Source organism: Ostrinia furnacalis, unplaced genomic scaffold (assembly GCF_004193835.3).
Source record: "Ostrinia furnacalis isolate ACB-3 unplaced genomic scaffold, ASM419383v2 OfSCF5843, whole genome shotgun sequence".
NCBI lineage: Eukaryota > Metazoa > Arthropoda > Insecta > Lepidoptera > Crambidae > Ostrinia > Ostrinia furnacalis.
The window spans coordinates 488788-510008 of NW_021136082.1; the positions used below are offsets into that span (position 1 = coordinate 488788).

General features: G+C 35.0%; 1 protein-coding gene across 16 annotated transcripts in view; it reads left to right on the plus strand.

The window, feature by feature from the left end:
• The window catches only part of shot (dystonin-like protein short stop), a 150026-nt gene that overhangs the window by 13552 nt on the left and 115253 nt on the right, over positions 1-21221 (plus strand). For all 16 annotated transcript variants that reach the window (XM_028316672.1, XM_028316678.1, XM_028316680.1 and 13 more), the window contains exons 5-7: positions 2105-2255; positions 3050-3133; positions 4796-5074. In XM_028316672.1, coding sequence (XP_028172473.1) covers positions 2105-2255; positions 3050-3133; positions 4796-5074 — 514 coding nt within the window. The remainder of the gene's footprint in view (positions 1-2104; positions 2256-3049; positions 3134-4795; positions 5075-21221) is intronic.

A 21221-nucleotide genomic window follows, 5' to 3' on the forward strand; every position in this document is an offset into this window, starting at 1 on the left:
AGAGTTCGGCATAATCTTCTCTACATGGAAAGGATTCAATTAGTTTCCTTTTCCATTCTGACCACGTACATATGTAATATCGAAGTTAGACCCTGATACCATGTTCTAGCAACGCCGCTNCGTTGCAGTTGAAGCACCTAATTATGGGGTTGGTGTTACCTGATTTCGAAGAATCTGCGCAATCCACGTTGTTTTCAGAACGTCTCCTCATCGTATCTTGGTTGTCTCTGCTCTGCCCTATTTTAACTGTTTTGAAATATTTAAGCACCTGTTCTGGCTCTCGAAATTGTGCTGCCTGGGCACCAACTTTTACTGCCCGATCCTCTATACTGTACAAAAGACAATCTACTGCTTGTTTGCCGGTGATTTTACATCTATTTATCAAATTAATTTTTGCATAATAGTAATGCTCTAAAGAATCACCATATTTAGCCTTCTTAGATAACATTTCGGTTAAGAGTTCGGCATAATCTTCTCTACATGGAAAGGATTCAATTAGTTTCCTTTTCCATTCTGACCACGTATGTAATATCGAAGTTAGACCCTGATACCATGTTCTAGCAACGCCGCTTAATTTTGGTAGGGAATAGTGGATAATCTCCCTTTCTTCCCATCCATAAACCTCGGCACATTCCTCTACTTTAGTGATCCATGTCGAGACAGTTTGATTTCTAGATAAAGGGTCGAACTCCGGTATCACACTCGAATTAAAAGTAATTTTCGGCTTATCCGAACTCTTAACTTTTTCTAAAATAGACAGAAATTTATCTACTAACTTGGTATCCCGTTCCTCTTCTCTGTTCTCCAATGGTCTTTTTCTTTTCGGAGATGGCGACTGATTTCTTGATTCTGAAGATGAATAAATGACCCGTGCCCTTTTCCTTGAGTCACCAGTTCCGCGCCTCTTCCTAGAGCTTCTTTTCTCCCTTGGTGGTGGAGAGAGTGGCTCTCCTTCAGTTTCCGACGACGAAGTAGTATAGCGCCGTCTCCGCAATACTGGTCGTGAAGATCGGTTTGTTCTCCCCTTACAAGTAGCATGTCGTACGCCTTCTTGCCTTGAAGGTAGTATAACACTTCCTTCTTCATCAGATGTATTCCATTAGGTTAACCATTACAAATTTACTAACGTACTTACGTTTGTTTTCTGGCTCGTGGGCGTAAGAAAATGCAAAATTTTCTTGGTAATCCCACTTCTGACCTATTGGGTCAGGTCAGTGGAAATTAAACTCCGTATAACTTTTCAGCACTTTCACAGTATATTTCACACAACACTTTTACAATATTAATATTTCGTCCTTAACTGTTACTCCGCTCAGCGCTCGATCAAGACTGACTCTCGCTCTGCTATCGAATGCCCCGCTCAAACACCCCCACCACAAGTCGGTGTGCTGTGATTGGTCGACGCTTCCGATTGGCTGACGTCTCTGATTGGGCTTTTGTAATTGTAGTCAAATTAACAACTCGTAACAGAAATTGATTGAAAACTAAAGAAAGTGTATAATAATAAAATATTTCTAAAAATAGTTTTATATTTTACCATTATAATCGACAATAAATATTAATAAAATTACCGGTAGTTATTAAAATAATATTTGTTGCAATCCTAGTTAATTGAACCAAAATAAACGGAAATCAAATAAAATACATTAAATAAAATAGGTTAATTATTACTTCATTGTTACAATCAATTTCAAAATATTTAATATTAAATATTAAATTACTAAAATAACAATAGTTATTGTATAAATATAAATATGACGCTAACACTATCGTCTGACTTATGGGACTATTAACACCTCTCATTCCTACGACCGCAACTCCCGCGTAGACAAGATCTACCGCCATTAAAACCCAACACGTGAGGGCGAAGTCCTTTATTATATGTTATCTGTTGCCCCATTATTAATATTGGTTTTTGGGCCTTCATTTGCGCCCGCTCGACCAGGTTTGATCTATTGTGGCAGCCCTTGTCTTTAGAGTTCACTGCTTAGTAACGTTGAGTCTATAAATTTCTTCTTTGGGGTGTGATATCTGCTGTCTCATCCAACGAAGTTCTTTGTCCCATGGGTAAAAACTGTCATTGACTTGTAATTCTTGTCCATAGACTCCGAAGCTGCGAAGCGGCGTACCAACTCCTGCGCAACTATAACGCCGGGCTAGAGAAGGAGGCGGAATGGATTGACGACACATTCGCCAAGTTGCAGGCACAGCCGCCCATTGAGATCCGGCCTAAGGAGCAGTTTGAGCCTACCCGGGTGAGATATGATCGGTGGAAAATGAACCATAGGTTGATGTGATAGGGTCTACTTTAGTCTTGGATTTTAGGGGTAAAGTCGACTTAATTTCGATCAGATAGGGTTCTCGTTTGTTTGAACATCTTCGTTGATGTTAGTCGTTATTATACTGATGTGAGTCGTATTTTGGAATAGCTAAGATTTAAATTTGCATGTAACGGTTTTAAGAGTTGCACGTATCTAATAAATGAGCACGTGAAATTTTAAGTAAGACATACTAAAAAACTATGTTTACATGTTGTATACTTAATATCGGTGTATGATAATCAAACATGCACGATATAACTGAACACAATATTTTTAAACTTCAATGGAAACTGGAATATACTAACGTAATTGATCCTTAAAGATTTAATTTAATTCAATTTAATTAACTACATTTTATACAAGACTTTTCTAACATTATGCATGAATGAAAATACACTATTTTTTAAAATACTATGTCTACAGTTCGCGACAATATTATGTAATTCAATAAATACCTAAATAACTTGATAGTATGGACGTCAGCATATCAACGTACGCCAAAACTACAGATTGAACGTTGATGTTATTTGCATAAGGTTGAAGATCAATTGAGATTTCTCATTTTGGGGTAAGCTGATGTGTTGGCGACCGTACATTATTTTACCTAAAATAAACAACAGTCACACGAAAATAAACCATAATTACGCACATTCGACCGCATGCGAGGTCAATATCAATTGCACAGACTAATTTATTAATCAACTGGGTGTCTTGTGGCCAATTTACAGGTACTACTCACAAGCGTTGTGGAGAGAACGCCTAAGATCGAAAAAGTTAACGTGGATGGTGGAAGGTTCATTCGGGAGGCGAAGGTAAATATATTTCTAACTGGATTATGTGTCTAAAGCCCGGTCTGTGAGCACGTAGAATTTTGTCCAATGACCCCAAGCTACCCATCCTTATCGCTAGCGCGTAATTATGTTGCTGTCGCGCTCGCACACTCACTGCGGGCGCCCGTCGCACAGTCGCGACAGCAATATAATTACGCGCAAGCGATAAGGATGGGTAGCTTGGGGTCATTGGACAAAATTCTACGTGCTCGCAGACCAGACTATGTGTTGGTAAACGTTGTGCGACATATGGATAGTTTTACAGGACTGTGTGTCTTTGTTTTGAATGGCAAAGTAGACAGGGTTAACCTTAACTTTGTAGGTATTAAGGCTCAAAATGAAGTGGTACTGTCATTCGTCGCCTAAAAATCATGTAAAACTATTCATTTGAAGCACAACGTTTATTATTAAAGCGTTAAGGCGTCTTGAGAGAGTAATTTAATGACAAAAGAGAGTCGAGACGAATCATTTAATAAATATCTAAGAGCACGAAACAGTTTTTTGTTGTCAAATTAAGGGTGAGGTTTCACTGATACGGAACGGAGCATGATTTTAATACCTTTCAGTGTATTTTCATACAAAAATCGTTCCACTCATCTCGGAATAAATGAAAACTCACCCTCAAGATAATTATCGTTTTTAAAAAACACAATTTGTTCTCGAATCTCGACTGTCATATGTTTTCTCGAAATGCCGCGCAGTCAGGTTGTCACTTGTTTTTGTGAAAGGTTGAAAGAAAGTACAGTCCAGCGTTTGGTCACTTCCCGCTTCGTTCTTGTCGTTTCTTCTGGGTTTTCGATGTCGCTTCAATTGTCTTGTCGGAGTTTCTTGTCTCTTGAGTTTTACGCTTCTGCTAACGCCATTACTGCGGTAACTACCGTATTTTTAATGCTTAGCGGATTGATCTAACTGTGTGTTAACTAACGAAGCTTCGCAACTATACTAATACTAACTGTCTTTGAATGGGATGTCTGTGTGAACGAAATTACGGATACAAACGGCAATTTATTACTGCTGTTCGCATTGTTACTAAGATATTTGTAAATAATTTTGCCGACGCAAAATTAAATGCATTTTTATTAAAAAGATCTTGTTCAAGTAATTACTGACTCATTTGAAGCTCTAAGATTTAAAAAGAACCAAATTCTTGTACCAAATAAAAAGCTTCGCATGCATCGTTTGGGCTATCAGTGTTGCCATCGTCATAAAAATACACCATTTTGAAAAAAATATTAGAAATTATCATTTCAAATTATACTTTTGTGAGTTGTGCTTTGGGTGCGTGCACGAAGATTGGTTTTTCTACACAAAAGCCTTGGGTGTTGCACGCTTAAACCTGTATTATTTACAGGCCTCTTCCAGCATGGTTTCTTTACTGCGACACCTTCAAACTGGACTTGAGAATTCAGTGTTGCCCTCCTACAATAAAAACTACCATTGAGAGAGATTTTTGAAAGTTTTTTCGGGAGATATTTTCGAATGTGTTTCTGCTCTATTAAATCTGTGGATGGAATGAAAGAAGGATGATAGCGTTAAAATCTAATACAAGCTTAACAGATTGTTTTTCTGCCTTTAATTCAGTCAAAAGCAGTCTGTTCAACTAACCTAACATAACCTAACCCGCTTCGACCTAACCCAAACTAGATACATTCGTCGCGATGCCAGCGGTATTCTGAGTGGCTCTGCGACGAGGTACACCCATCACTGGACATGAAACACCTGAAACGTCAAGCGGACATAGACATGGCGGAACGTCTCCGGAACAGAGGTCGGATCGTCGACCCGGAACGCGTTCCGGTCGGTTCCGAATCGGTTGCGAGGGAGCTGGATGAACTGAACTCCAATCACCAGAAGTTACTGGACTTGTTGTATGAAAGACTGAGGAGGATCGCGGCCGCCAACCCGGGAGACATTGTTACATTGGTGAGTGTTTTGTTTTTATTGTCTAGCGATGTAACGACACTAGCGCCACCTCTATGCATTTAAAAGTATCGAAGTCAATTGAGCTACTGTTTATTGATTTTTTGAAGCTTTTAACTTCTTTAAACCTTGCTCTCAACTTTTATAAGAAAAATAACATGATTGATTTTGAGTAGAAAATGTATTATCAGTCATTCAAACTCATTACTGGCGAATACTGACGACAGAAATATAACATCTGAAATACCTACAATGAAATTGGGTGAATAATGCATACATTTGGTACGCTTTTGTCTTTATATCGTAAAAAAAACGTTTTCCTGAATTTTTCTAATTGTTTTACAAATGTACAGACGACGGCACATCATGCTACACATTCTAAGCCTTAATAAAGATGTAAGAAGAGCGATTTTGCAACAAAAATGAATCTGATATGCTGTCGAATGTACTACTTAGGCTGGGTTGCACCACCGTACTTTAATTTTGACAAACGTCAAAAATCTGTCAAACTCCATACAAAAAACACAGGTTATCGTCATAGTTACACGGTTAAAGTTAGGTGGTGCAACTCAACTTTAACGTTTTCAGTGTAGTTTTAGTATTTACCTTTCCGGCACTCAACTAAATGATTACAACATAAACTCAAAATCTTCAGTAGCGTTGACCTTCCAATCACGGTCATCTTCTTAGCATGGCATACGTCATATAAATGGGTCATTCCATAAAAATCTGTATATTTTCGACGTCATTTTGTCCGTAACTTTTTTAAGATGCTTTTGAATACTTTATTAGTGTAAATTATAGTTTATTAATTAATTATGTTATGTCTAAAAGGGCCAGTCACTTTATGCTTTATTTTAGGAGAAATTATAATTTTCAATTTTTTCATACTACATTACTCCTTTATGACTTCTAATAAAGTATAAAACTTTTAACCTTAACATTTACAGATAAGTTAATATACATAATGTAGTTGTTTTGTTAGTATCACTATATAAAAAACATCATTCCCTAACTAGTAATTTAGTCCCAAGTGCCGTTTAAAGCTAGGGCCTGACGCTCTAGGGACTGACGATTTGGAGTAAAACTTAACACAAATGCAGATTAACTTTATATTATAAGATGCTTAATACGATGTGCCGAAAATAGCCAAAAAACCACACGTAAATACTATTAAATTATATACAATTTCCTATTATAATCAATAAAGCTACTCAACTAGGGACTGACGAAGTGACTGGATTAACACATGTTTCCGCAACAACTGGCACGTTTGCACTAATTCAAAAAACGGCTACCGCAAAGCCAGTATGGTCTGAGGATAACTTCGTATCGTACTTTAAACTCAACTAAATGTCATTCACTCTAAATACATATTAAAGCGCAAAATTATAAAATCAGTGCGTGGCGAGGGAATGACGCTAAAAACTGTAGACTCTTTTTCAACTAAAGAAAATCAAATTATTGTTTATTGAAACCGCAAAATATTAATAGAATTTGGTGTAAATACATTTAAATAGATTATTCGATAATTAAAATAAAGGATAAAGTTGATGTTTTTATAAATGTGGGTCCCAAAACACAAACTTTTGGAGTATGGACATGCCTAGGGAATGACGTTTTGGGTCATTCAAAAGGAATTTAAGATGTTTTAAAAATAGTTTCAAAAAATATAAATGGGTGATGAATAAAGCACATTGCGAGCTGTTATTTAACAATTTTGGAATAAAATATTAACAAATATTTCATGTGAAATGTGACGCGGACTAAGAGTTGACATATTTTTGTGGAATGACCCAAATAAGTTTGATTATTTCACTAGATATATGACATAGTTATTTGTGTGCTATTTTTGGGATTAACTTGATCTTGAAATACTGAGAAAAGTGATAATTCTTTGAGAATTTATAGTCCTATTATTATGTAGATTGTGATAAATGTGATTTTCAAAGTGATACTTAGTTTTAAAGCATGGAACCATATTTTGTTTTAGAATAATAGGATTGACTTAATCTTACCCTAAACAAACTGAAAAAAATAACACAAAGTGACTTTTTAATTTGAGTTCTACCTAGTATTTGAACCTGAACCTTTAAATCTATAGAGTCCAAATCTCATACCATGAATTCGTTGAATTAACAGCATGATCTTTATACGACTATTCACATACGACAGTTTTTCTGAGACTAATTGCCTTTTATAAGGCTAATGGCTCTATTAAGAATTTTACCAACGATTTTTTTATTTTTAATTGACGCTTTAAAAATCCAAAATATTACAACATTGCTTACATTTTATTAGTTTTTGTGTATAAACCCACGTTATTTATTCATTCTAAGAACAAATACAACATTGCTCACATTTTATTAGAGATTCTACAAGTAACTCTACCTTAACTTTTCTAAAACAAAGTTGCATATCGAGCTGCTAGATTGGTGTCATTCGAATTGCATTATCTAAGTCAATTTTCCTAACCAGTTCTCACAGTCTTGACACTGTTTGCGCGACTAAACACGGGAGTGATGTCACCCTCACGTCATGAGGACCTTGCTTGCGAGTGACGGTTATGGTCAAACATTCCTCAGAGGAAAACTTGAATGAACATGTTGAATTGTAGAGAATACTAGAGCGTGTAAGGTTGTATGGTCATAAATAGTTCTGAGGAAAACCGGTGAAGGAACTTAGAGTTTTCTAGAGAGGTTGAGATTTAAGGTTATTTGTTTTATTATGGTCACAGAAAAATCTGTAATATTTCGTCCTTTTGCAAATGACATGAGTAATGACAGTGTGACATCTCGAACTATAGTTATAGTTGGACAAACGGACGTTATAATCAAATCTTCCTTTTTTTCTAAACTTACTGTTATTTGGTAACAAAAAGCATTATTTATGTTAATTTAGTTAACTTTAGTTGTTTAATGGTTAACCATTAAACAAGCTGTATTCTATCCGGGTATTAATATGGCCGTAAAAGCCTCTACCATAGATTATATTAGCAATCTGAAATAAAGGTAGACGCAGGTAAACTTAAGGAGCAACGATCGATTAGCTGGTAGAAGATAATTTTAAGACTTTTCTAGGCACAGATACTTAATTTTAAACTGTAGGAAGTCGGCAAAACAATAAAATGTACCACAAAAACATGTAAAAATTCACGTTTGAATGCTATTTATTCTCATTATAGTGTAATCAGGATCCATTGCTGCCCACGCGTTGCGTAGGCTTGAGGTCTCACCGTATTTGTATACGCTGATTTAGGTGTAGCAATGATTTCATGCCTTGATCGGTTTAGGTTCACAAGTTAGTATTTTGTGCAGTTAATAATACTTCAAAATAAATTGGCTAGAAGGACAATTAATTAAATATCTTTGGACAATTTCACACAGCGCCACATCTAGCCAAAGTAAGCAATTGTTATGTTATGGGTTACTAACTGAATAAAAAGCTGCTAATACAGTTTTTCTTGTTCCCAATATTAAAATATTTTACACTACGAGTCAAATGACGTACTTTTTCACTGTCCACAGCCATGAAGCTTTTGTGAGCTGGGGCATTCCACGCGAAGCGGGCAGGTAAAAAAAGTCGATGTTTCCGATTTCAGTAATATTTGAGTATGTTCTACCTATACATATTATTGATACGTGTACCAAATATTTTTCTAATATAATGACTAGTTTAAGAGTTATGGGTCTTCGAAGTTTTCGACAACCGGTTGGCATGCAGTACTTCAAAGCCGATTATGGAGTCATAAAATTATATATTAAAATAATTAAACCACGGGATTTATTACTTCATTTACCGTGCTTTTTAACTGTATTTTTGGAAACGAAAAAAAATTTATTTTTTCCTAAAATAAATGCAAATTAATTTTTTTTCCTTGATTTTCACAAAGTTCGACCCTTTCGATTTTTTTAATTTTTTTTATTTAAATAGCTAATATTGTGTAGAACATTCATGCCAACTTTCAAAGTGGGCGTGGAAGTGGATTCGGAGCTAGACTGAAAATACTGCCGAAGGGTGGCGTCCAGCGCCGCGCCGTCGCGCTGCCGCGCCTGAAGCCCGCCGCCTGTGCGCGTTTAGTGAAACTGACAAGCAAATAAAATCACTTTTGACGGAATGTTTTTTAGATTTTTAATAACACCAATACATTTTTAGTACCTATTAAATACTAAAAAATACGTTATGGCCAGGCTTGTTCTTACTCGGACACTGAAAGGATCGCTCCGAACTCCGAAAATCGGTCAAATGAACTAGTTCGGTCTTCTAGTACTATTAACTAGCACATTTTAGTACACTGATTCTATTAGGTAGATCGAACGAAAAAAGTCTTTATTCATATGCATTTATGGTCCAATATCGAAAAATACTCGCTACACACTCACAGAGCCGAATCCATCTCGCTCGCGCGCGGTTGTCACCAATTTCACGTCTCGTTCACACCTATTCATTAGTGATCGGCTGTACTAAAGTGAACTAAAAGACCGATTTGAACGACCAAGACGGAATAGTTCGTTCTCGTTCACTTAATTAAAGGAATTGCTTCCTATTAGTACATAGTACATGTACTACACAAGCCTAGTTATGGCGTATCCGCACATGCCGGGCGGCACGGCCGGTTCGGTTCGGTTCTGGGTATTAGTCCTGACCTAAATTAACTGGTGGATCTATTAATCCGGTCCACAATATCTTCTAATTACCAATAATTTACGACCTTTCAAAAGACTAGATAGAATGAAAGGTCTAGTATTCATTATATCTAAAAATTATTATGAGCCACTTAATTTCATAGGAATAGGATGAAAGCACTGACGACCGTCTGCCTCCCACATAATCGCCTTTTGTAACTCGAAAGGTATAAAAATAACAGCTCATTCTATTTTTGTTAGGAAATATTCACAGTTACGAGTAATGTAATTTATTTTTCACGATACGGAAAAACGCAACTTTATTTACTACTACTACTTTATTTTATAACGTATTTTAGTATTTAATAGGTATTAAAAATGTCTTGGTGTTATTAAAAATCTACAAAACATTCCGTCAAAAGTGATTTTATTTGCTTGTCAGTTTAACTAAACGCGCACAGGCGGCGGGCTTCAGGCGCGGCAGCGCGACGGTGCGGCGCTGGACGCCACCCTTCGGCAGTATTTTCAGTCTAGCTCCGAATCCACTTCCACGCCCACTTTGAAAGTTGGCATGAATGTTCTACACAATATTAGCTATTTAAATAAAAAAAATTAAAAAAATCGAAAGGGTCGAACTTTGTGAAAATCAAGGAAAAAAAATTAATTTGCATTTATTTTAGGAAAAAATAATTTTTTTTTCGTTTCCAAAAATACAGTTAAAAAGCACGGTAAATCTATACTTATAATAAATCTGTAGAGAGGTCAATTCTGTACATGAAATATATTTTCAAAATAACTATCAGGGGGTGATTAGTGATCGATACTGATGCCAAAACTGCAATCAGTAAAATTTTTGTCTGCCTGTCTGTCTGTCTGTCTGTCTGTCTGTCTGTCTGTCTGTATGTTCCTTATAGAAACAAAAACTACTTGACGGATTTTAACGAAACTTGGTACAATTATTCTTCGTACTCCTGGGCAGGTTATAGGATACTTAGGAATTCCCACGGGCACGGGAATTAGCGGGAAAATCCTTTTGTATGAAAAATCTAAACTGCTTAAGTTAGACGCTTGAAATTTGGCATGCAGGTACCTTAGTAAACTTAAAGCTTAGTTACAACAGGATATTGCAAAATTCCCACGGGAACGGGAGTTAGCGGGAAAAAACATTTGTATGAAAAATCTAAACCGCTTAAGTTAGACGCTTGAAATTTGGCATGCGGGTACCTTAGTAAACTCAAAGCTTAGTTACAACAGGATGTTGCAAAATTCCCACGGGAACGGGAGTTAGCGGGAAAAAACATTTGTATGAAAAAATCTAAACCGCGTAAGATAGATGAAGGGGGTATAACGGGATCCACGCGTACGAAGTCGCGGGCGGCCGCTAGTGAAGTAATAAATCCCGTGGTTTAATTATTTTAATATATAATTTTATGACTCTATAATCGGCTTTGAAGTACTGCATGCCAACCGGTTGTCGAAAACTTCGAAGACCCATAACTCTTAAACTAGTCATTATATTAGAAAAATATTTGGTACACGTATCAATAATATGTATAACATACTCAAATATTACTGAAATCGGAAACATCGACTTTTTTTACCTGTCCGCTTCGCGTGGAATGCTCCAGCTGTCAAAATGCTTCTTTCCATAAGATTTTCATAGAAATAGGAATCCATGACGTCACTAGTTTCAAAACAAGTGAAAGAAGCTGTAAATTGAAAACTGATTGGGTTTTCAGGGCCAGAGTAAAGTGTTTATTAAGGAAGTGTTCCTTGTTATTATTTAATTTTGTTAAATGACAATTACCCAATTTCTGAAACATTGGCTAGTGACACTAATAGCATAAAAATTATACCTACACATTGTACAATCATGGTCATAGTAGACTGTATTTTTTTATTGAAAAATAGCACTTTTCACAAGTACATAAGGCGCAGTGTTTAGGTGTATATGCTAATATGCTTGTGCGTACTTCGTGATGTAGTGATTACGTTTTTTGTAGGTAAACTCTATGTTTATGGATTGTTGTGATGTAATGTGGGTGGTTGTTCACGGACATTACGATTTTTGTTCCATTATTTATTTTTCTTTATAATGGTTACTCTGTAGAGTAGAGTAGAGTAGGAAGTTCATCCAAATTGTGTCTTACCTTTATTATTTACCTCTTTATGACTTTAACCTTGATAATTTTAAGCGAGGTCAATTTCTGCAAGTTTTATTGCTAGTCTAATAGCAATAAAACTTGCTGAAATTGACTTCCGCAAGCTGTCACCACTGTGTAAATCATGGAGAAGTTGGCTTGCCATAGCTATTTATACAGTGGTAAACAGCTTGCAGTGTACAAAGTTGAAGGCACCAGACCACGTGGTAGATCACCAATGAGATGGACGGACCAGATCAAGGCCGCTACTAAGTGCTCGGTTAGGAATGGTGCCGTATTGCGAGGAACATCACTCATCGTGATTCACAATGATGACCACGACCACTCTGACAAGAGTGTACCGACTGAGAAGAAGAAACAGCTTGCGGAAGTCAACTTCTGCAAGTTTTATTATTACTAGCCTAAACCTCGCTTTATGGATTTAGTAGAGCCACTTCGTCAAGTTTCACTTGTTTATCTCTCAGAAAATTACAGGCTTCCTTTTTATTCATGACTAGCTGACTCGGCAAACTTCGTACCGCTTATTTTCATCTATACTAATATTATAAAGCTGAAGAGTTTGTTTGTTTGTTTACTTGAAAGCGCTAATCACCGGAACTACAGGTCCGATTTAAAAAATTCTTTCAGTGTTAGATAGCCCATTTATCGAGTAAGGCTATAGGCTATACAACATCACGCTACGATTAATAGGAGCAGAGCAATAATGAAAAATGTTGTGAAAACGGGTTTTCACGCGTACGAAGTCGCGGGCACAGCTAGTTAGAAATAATGTAGGATTCAAATCGGTCCATTAGTACCCGCGCCTATTCAATACAAACAATGAAATCTTTCCTCTTTATAATATTAGTGTAGATGATGAAATTCATTCATTTAAATATATCTTCGTTAAAGTATTGTAGAGTATTGGCGTCTGTATAGTGTAATGGTACAGTTTATCAGAAGTGCTCTCAAATGCCAGTCTGAGTCGAACATCTTAAGACTTGAGATTAGACAAATGAAACATGAAGTGGATTCCGGTATAGATTGATGTTTATAATTGTTATTGTGAAGGGGACCGATTTAGCTTCGAGTTTTGATTGAAAGAATTTAACATTTTGTAATTGATATGGATAAATGATATTAATATCAAATTGCCTATACTTGTGGTAGTCATGAGGAAGTCAAACTGTTTAGAAGATTTATTTACTTACTAAGTTATTTTGATTGCAAATTACCCATATTCACTACAAACTGTCCCCGGGATTACTTAAAGTTCGATGGTTAGGAGTCATTTATTGAAGGACGTTGAGATATCGGAATCCTGGAAAGTTAATGTTCAGTTAAAAATAGGTGTGTCCAAATAACAACAACTTAACCACACACCAAATATGACATCAATCAGTTAGAGGTTATACATTTTATGGTTTATAACATGCAAATAAATGTCAAGGCAATGCGACCAGTTTTTTTGCGACGGCTCGCTAATTGTATTTAGGTTAGGACATATTAACTTGTTTACGATATAAATAACTACGAGTATTTCAAGAATTTATTAATTGCATTGTATTTTTTGTATCTCCCTGAACATTACTGATTTATTGCGAGATATCGAAACTTTCTTACGTCTCCGACCGGGCAATTTAGAAATCATTGGAAAGCCTATCTTCAGCAGCATTCTGTCGCTGAAATGACGATGATGATTGTTTAATTTTAGTATGTTTCATTCCATTAAATACGATATAAGATATAAGAGTAAATATTTCGAGAATTATTCTTGAAAGTCCACTTAACAGACTTCAAAAAAGAAGAGATCCTCAATTCGGTTAAAATGGGTTTTTTAAATTAATTATTTCGTCATTTTACCTCAAAAACTGGACACAAATCTCGGTGTTTGAATTGAATGCAAATACCTACTCGTTCTGCATTGGAGCAGTGTTTTGGGCAAAACTAAACGTTTTATGTCTCGTAGCGCGATACAAGTCGTTGACTTCGACAAAAACTGAATGAACATCGGTTAGGTATGTTGGTTGTTTAACAGTTGATGGTTAAGAAAAAATGAGAAATAATCGTGCTTTGTACAAACATTGCGTTCATAAAAACACATATTAAGGATATAAAATGAATATACGATAAAGAATCGATTTATAATTTTTTGGGAACTTTTTTAAACCCTTTTTGCAAAATATCATATAATTTTTAAATATCTTTAGTTTTTTTATGAATTATTGTGCAAATTACGAGTAGTTGCTTATTTTGTGGACAGCTGGTGCCGTGTGAAATCGTGAAGTTGTCCAGAGATATTTATTTATTTTAATTGTTCCTCTTTGTTGAAATGAAATTAATAGTTTTATTTTTGTGTTATCTTCTTGATGTTTTTTTGTGTCGCTGAATAAAACATTATTTCATGTTCATTCCATTAAATGTAATAAATAAAATAGGGTATTTGCCGATTTATCTGGAATAGTTATTGAACCCAAGACGCTTTGAGTTCAAGGCAAATGCATCCACTGTGTCATCAATGACCCGATTTTATATCTATAAACCGTTACATAAAGTATAAACATTGATATGTTTTATAAGTAAATACATATTAAGGTCTTTTATTTATAGACATTACTTAATGCACTGGCTCATACATAAGCTATCTCTCAAGCATTAATAACAGTGTTTTAGCAAGCGTAGGCAGACACCTGACAAATGTATAATGGTTAGTTAGTCATTTGACAATAGTCACGGAAATCCTAAGTAGAGTCAAAAGCAGACAGAAAAATATGTAATATAATTATGGTAGAGTCTAAAGCAGTTCAGGCAAAATTAAATTATTAAGCAGAATATTCTCAACTTAAATACATTATTGATAGATATCCAAGATAACTCATGATTATAATAAAATCATAAATCTTGTGGAATTAAGATGCGATCTGCGAGTTCAAAGTTCGCTACACTCTACCTTACTTGGAACTTAAATTTTAATTTTATATTATCCTATTCGGAATTAATGGACAATCCAATTTAATAAACGTCTAATGAAAATAGGTACTACCTCCTATTGGCGACTGGTGTCAGATCCTTCGAATAACAATATTTTTTAAGACAATTGTTTTTTTTTAGCCTGTAAGGAGTTTCTTGCGCTGCGTCTTCTCAGCACTGGCCCATTCATTGTCCCGAAGCAGTGGTAGGGTTAAAATAATACTGAGACATGTAAAAGCATTTTTAAAGCCTATTTGCAGAAAATAAATTACTTTTTATGGCTTATAAGTTGTAATATCCTAACTAAAATTATTTTTAACGATACATCCTACCTAGGTATGATCGGTTTAACGATTTTTCAATTTATGCGTCCTTTTTTTCGGTTGTAAAAACTCAGTTAAAATACTGAAAATAAATTCAGCAGTCATTTTATCGTCTCACGATTGCGTTCCTTGCTAAAGCAGTGACGTCATGTTGAAGCGATGATTCAAGAAAGCTAAAAAACCGTGGCTATTCTTTGAATAGGTCGTCTGGCCGGCGCTCCACGTGCAACTGATTCAATTAGGTATTTTGATTGAACAGACTGGCACTTCAAGCTTACCACTGTGGTGGCTATTTTGCTACAAAAATATGACGACTTTTAACTGTTCTCAAAGACTGTTTAGATGTTTTTGATTGACCTACCTACTTTTTCATTAAAATTGGTGAAGTAGTTTTAGTATGTATGGTGCTTCATCTACGAGTCGGTACACTAATATAAATATGTAGAGGTAAAGTTTGTGAGTCTGGAATTCTGGATCTGCTGCACCGATTTTGAAAATTATTTTACCTATAGAAAGCCACATTACTTGTGAGTGTGAATGTTTAGTTGTTTGTTGTTTAATGCATTAACGAATAGAAGAAATTGGATTGTACAGTTACTAAGGACAATAAATATCTGATCCTATTTCTCACACGTCTGACAGATAACCGTTTTTCGGCGCTTACGCACATTTGTATGTTAAACGAATAATTGCTTAGTACGATTACGTAATATTTTACTTTAGCGAAGAATCATTCTGTAGAAGCACTTCAGATGTCAGCTTAATTTAATATTTATGATCTCCAAAAAGTAGAGCCATTTCAAGGCTAGACTTCGGATAAAATGCGACTACAATTTGAATAAAATGATTGATTCCTTTTTCGTCGTACCTACTTATTCCTGATTGGACATAGGTATTCTTGTTTCGACACATTTTATAAATTGTCACTTTACATTTTAGTTCCATCTAGCTGACCCGGTGAACTTCGTATAGCTATCAGAAATAATGTAGGATTTTTTCAAAGTCTAGTAGTTACGGAGAGCCTATTAAATAATAACAATCAAATCTTTCCTCTTTTATGATATTAGTGTCGCTAAGATTTGCTATAGTGTAAATATGTTCAAACGCAATATCAATTTAATCGTGCGATGTGTTAAAGTAGCCATCTTTTGTTTCCCGCCGTTAATCTATGCCAGGTTGTCGACCTATGCTAATCTTGGGTTTATTGCCAGCCTAAATTGGAGCCATCCAAGAAATCTGAATAGTAATGGCCATGGCTATCTATTTATTCTGTAGTTTAGATAGTTGTTGTTATGGAATTTTGTATTCTGTAACTTGATATTTCAGATCTCTGTGAGGTCTTCCAATCTTTAATTGTACCTTATTTTCAAATTCTCCTTTAAGTGGCCCTTCTCAACTCACTTATTACACATCTCAAAATCCCAAAATAAATATAGTTTAAAATTCCTAAATATTGCACGATTTATGTACAAAAGTTAACAGAAATCTTTCTTTTAAGCCCAATCCATCTCTTTACCAATACGTCAGAATTAGTTCAGTGGTTTGAGTGAGAAATCGTTTTAAAAATTTGTGTATATTTGTGTGATTCTTACTTTAGGTTAACTTTGGTAGTAGATAATCTTTCTAACCCTCTTATTGCTTACCAATGTTTTCCTGTACCCTGATACATTTAATTATATTATTAGGTTTGCTTCTTCCATACTTTGAATAACCGATAGCACTATTAGTAGCGGAAACAACAATAATTATTAATAACTAAATGACGTAACGTCACCCGTATGGTCACCATGTCAAGGTTGCCGAAGTATGTCTGTGTTGGGCGCCAATTTATTTAATTGGAAATTGGACTTTAATTGATTAGTTATTAGGTTTTGTTTTGTTTTTTGTAACAGTTTAGGTCATACATGACAATGTGTCATGGTGGCTAAGTAAGGAAAATTGAGACTTAGTTACTAAAAGATGACTGTCATGGTCTATGAGCTATTAAGTCATTAGTAGCATTTCAGCTGGAAGACTAATTTATACGTTTAACACCTTAAGATGTTGTTTTAGTGACTTTTATTACTTTTATGCACCCATATAGGGTTATCAGACATCAGGCATTTTCTGGTATTTGTCATAAATGTTGCAGACTACGAAAATGTCAGAAAAATTTAACCCTACGCCTGTCACAATATAATGATTAAAGTCAAACGAAACATCATATTATGTCAAAAATTGGAAATAATTTATTTATTTATTATTTATTTATTTAAAAATCGGAACTACTAACCGAGTATTGATAGTAGCGCCCTCCTGTCAATGTCATATCTGGGACACTTCAATGTTGTACGTAGATGTTCCCAAAATGTTAGGAATTTGTCATAAAGTTTATTCTATTAGGTCTACCTGCTTGCCATTGGATAACCTACATTGATTAGTTCCCCTTTAGGGCTTGGTCTAGCCGCATTAAATGTCAAGAACAGGCCATTAACTTGAAAAGCGATTAGAGCTAAAAATAATACTAATGTTTTGAAACAATATTTGCTACGCGATAACAGTGTTTGGCTTAAAGAAAAATGAACACGATAGTCGCGATTGCAATCTTTGATAAATGCCGATGTAGAGTTTGAAATATACGAGTAGCTTGGCACAGTTAACAAAGTTATAATGCTTGTTTTAGTTTCAAACCTCACTTTAAATCATAATACTTAATATGAGTAAAATTCCGATTGTTTGTTAGTGAAATCGATGGACTCTGGAATCATGAAAGCTACTCTACCATTTTATTCGTAAAAAGTTGAGTGCAAAAGATAACCAGAATTATATTAGTGTATCATCCAAACATCTCCTATTGTAGTGTCCCAGTCAAAGAACTCTCTGAATGTAGACAGTTTTTACTACTGAAATTGCAATAACAATAATAATACAGCTAGCCGTTAATAATATGTTCTGCGTGACATTGCAGTGCAGCCAAGCGTCACTGCATCCACCGGTGAAAATAATACAGGTGTACTAAAATAGCTTTGATCTCATTAAATTAAAGAATACCTAATTCTTATCGAAAACAGTTGAATTAAAATACATTGGAGTTAAAGAATTACATCACTGGCATGTCGGATAGATAGGGACAATTTGATACGAAGCGAATTTTCGCGTACTTTATTTAGTACCGCGCGAACGACGTCCGGCGACCGACGCTTGCGCCGCGTAGCGCGAGCGATTTTTATTTGGAATACGAGTTCGAAGTGCAAATAAGTGTTGTAGTGATTTGTGTTTTGAAAAAGGTTTTATATCTGTGGTGAAATTTTTAGTGGCATCGAATTTATCAATATCTTGAAATTATCTTTCTTCAGGATTTAGATAATCGTTATTACAGCTTAAATGCTCTAATTGATCCTTGACATTGCAAAGTAGGCGACCTTAACCGATAGGAATACAAATATTGACATTATCAGTAATCTTCGTTGTTAGAAGATTCGCTATATTCAAAAGGGAAATCTTTACAATCAAATCGCATGTTTATTTGAGTGGAAGCCAAGTTACCATTTGTTTTTCTTTGCTGGTAATCTTTTAGAGCCTCTTGCTAATCGGCCACTGTTTATTTTATCTTTATTATCATTAGGACTTATGAATGCACTATAATCTATTGATAACTGCAATATTTAGTACACTTTGAACACTCGATAAGTTGTTGTTACTAGTCTAGGTGAAAAATTATTATGATTTCACGTTTTTTACGGCTGTAGCGTGAAATTTCAGAATTTCTAGTTCATTTGAGAATATAAACATGAAATCACGTTGGAAATTTTCAAGGTCGATACTCAAGAACAAAAATGTAAACAAACTGGCAGACTGACACCTACTTGTATGAATTTAACGATGTAACTGACAAATGAATGGACCTAGGCATATGACCTTCACTTGAGATTTATGAAATTAACTCCTTGCTTGGGTAATATGACATGCACGACAATATCTGAAGTTTCTTCAGTTATCGAACTGAACCTGATACTAAGTTTTCTTAATTCGATGTTCATTTCCCCTTTAGGGTTCGTTTCATGAGTGCTAGTAGTCCATTGGAACCTAGTAAAGGTTTTTATTTCAAGTTTTTTTTTCTTTCCAAAGGAGGAAAAGGAAAGAAGTTAGAAGCTAGGAAATCCGTTACATTACTATAAAGTGACTACAAAAAGTTAATCCATCCTTTTTTAGGATTGTTTAAATCTGGAAAGTCGTGTTTTGCTTGTCTTGTTAAATATTTTTGTTTCTTGTTAAATTGATTTGATTTCTTTCTTTTTCTTCTGTTTCTTGATTCTGTGGTTAAAGTTTGGCTCTGCCTCATTTTCTAAATGTTTTGTTTAGTTTTTTGCCTAAAACAAATATCTAAGTCGTGAGATCATAACATTTTGAATATCCGTTTACGGAAATTCTCTGCGCTTGAGGAAACTTTTGTGGTTAATTATTTTGTTCAGTTTTTGTGTGTTCCGCTGCAACTACATTTCCAAACAATTAAATATTCATGAAGGTTAGGTACTTCAGTTTGTCCGCAATCAAACTACGCACACCTGTAAAATATTATATTAGAATCTATTTCACTTCTTTTTCTAGCATTATTTATTTCATACCAAAAGTATTTCGAGAAAACCTACAAATGAAATGTTTGTATATCAGAAATGATGGGTTCCCATTACATTATCGGCAACAAATGTAGCGAATCTTCATTTTCCTTAGTAGTTTCCGTTTCAATTGACCTTAGTGCCTCATAAATAATAACTAGTGTCTCTATTCTTAATAATCTTTCGTTAATCTTCAAGTATGATTTCGTTCCCCTTTTGTTGTTGGAGATTCGCTTTAAAATTCCTTTTACATTGTCGCATTGTGTTTATATAGGCCAACACTATTTCAGCGCGTCCCCCTTATGTGACTAACCAGTCACCTTGATTAATTCAACAGCTTACGTGTTATCGTGTCGACTCCAACGAATACGGCACGGAGTTAGAATTTAAAACTTCTGTTTAGTAGACCGTTTCAGTTATAATCGGTTACAGAATTTAAATCTGTTTTAGTAGAACGTTTCGCAAATCTAACCATGATAAAGTTCTTGTATCTGGTAGTTAAAAACACATTTGATATGAAAGTAGAGACAACGATAGATTAGTAAATATTATTCTTAGTATTATACCAGAATTAGTTTACAATGTTCATAAAACGTAGGCAATAACTTTAAGCAATAATAAACATTAAAACTTTTGCTATGTCTTTAGATATCTTCGATAGATTTGAAAATATAGCTATTGAAAAGGTATCTATTCACCCTAAAAACGAAAGTGTTACAAATAACCCCAGCGTCCTTGAGAATGGAATCTGTAAATACAAAGTCAGTGATAGAGTGGAAATAGTAAACGCCACAAAGCAGACAAAAGACTTTCATCGGAACTAAAGTGCCATTCATAATGCCATTTGGCAGTGTAACCGCAGAATGGGTTCACTATTAATGCCAGTTCTATTTCTACCCCACATATGACATTAGCCGCGATCGATACAGAAGCTGTGCATCAGCTATGCCATCCTTCGGGGCCCTTACTGGTACTGCAGATTCGAAATGGACTACTTCTGTTTTCTGTACGACTTCGTAAGTGTTTTATGTTTCGGTTATGTAGTTTGTGGTGCTGGTTTGGTGTCTTTGGCTTTGGAAACGACGCTCAAACTTGATTTGAACGCAAGCATAGATTGAAGTCATTTCTAGTTACTATTACTACTATCTCAATAACATTGGAATGTAATGAATAAATTCTTATTTTTATTCTTATTCAAGTCTGCGATCAATTGAATTTCAATATTTAGGTTACATACAGATCTAAGTGTAGATTTTTAGTTACTTGAGAGTCGTTTTATCAAACTAGCTTAAGACCGTATGTAATGATTTATCAAATACCTATTAAAGTATCTTCAAAAGATTTTAAAGTGTAGGATTTATTTAGTCCTCATTGCACTCGTGCTCAGAATGTACCTTATAAATGTTTTGAACCATATTTGAAAAATTCCGGCTCACAATTTAAAATTTAATGCATGTTGATTATGTTGTGATTCACTAGCCGCAGGTGAGGTCACA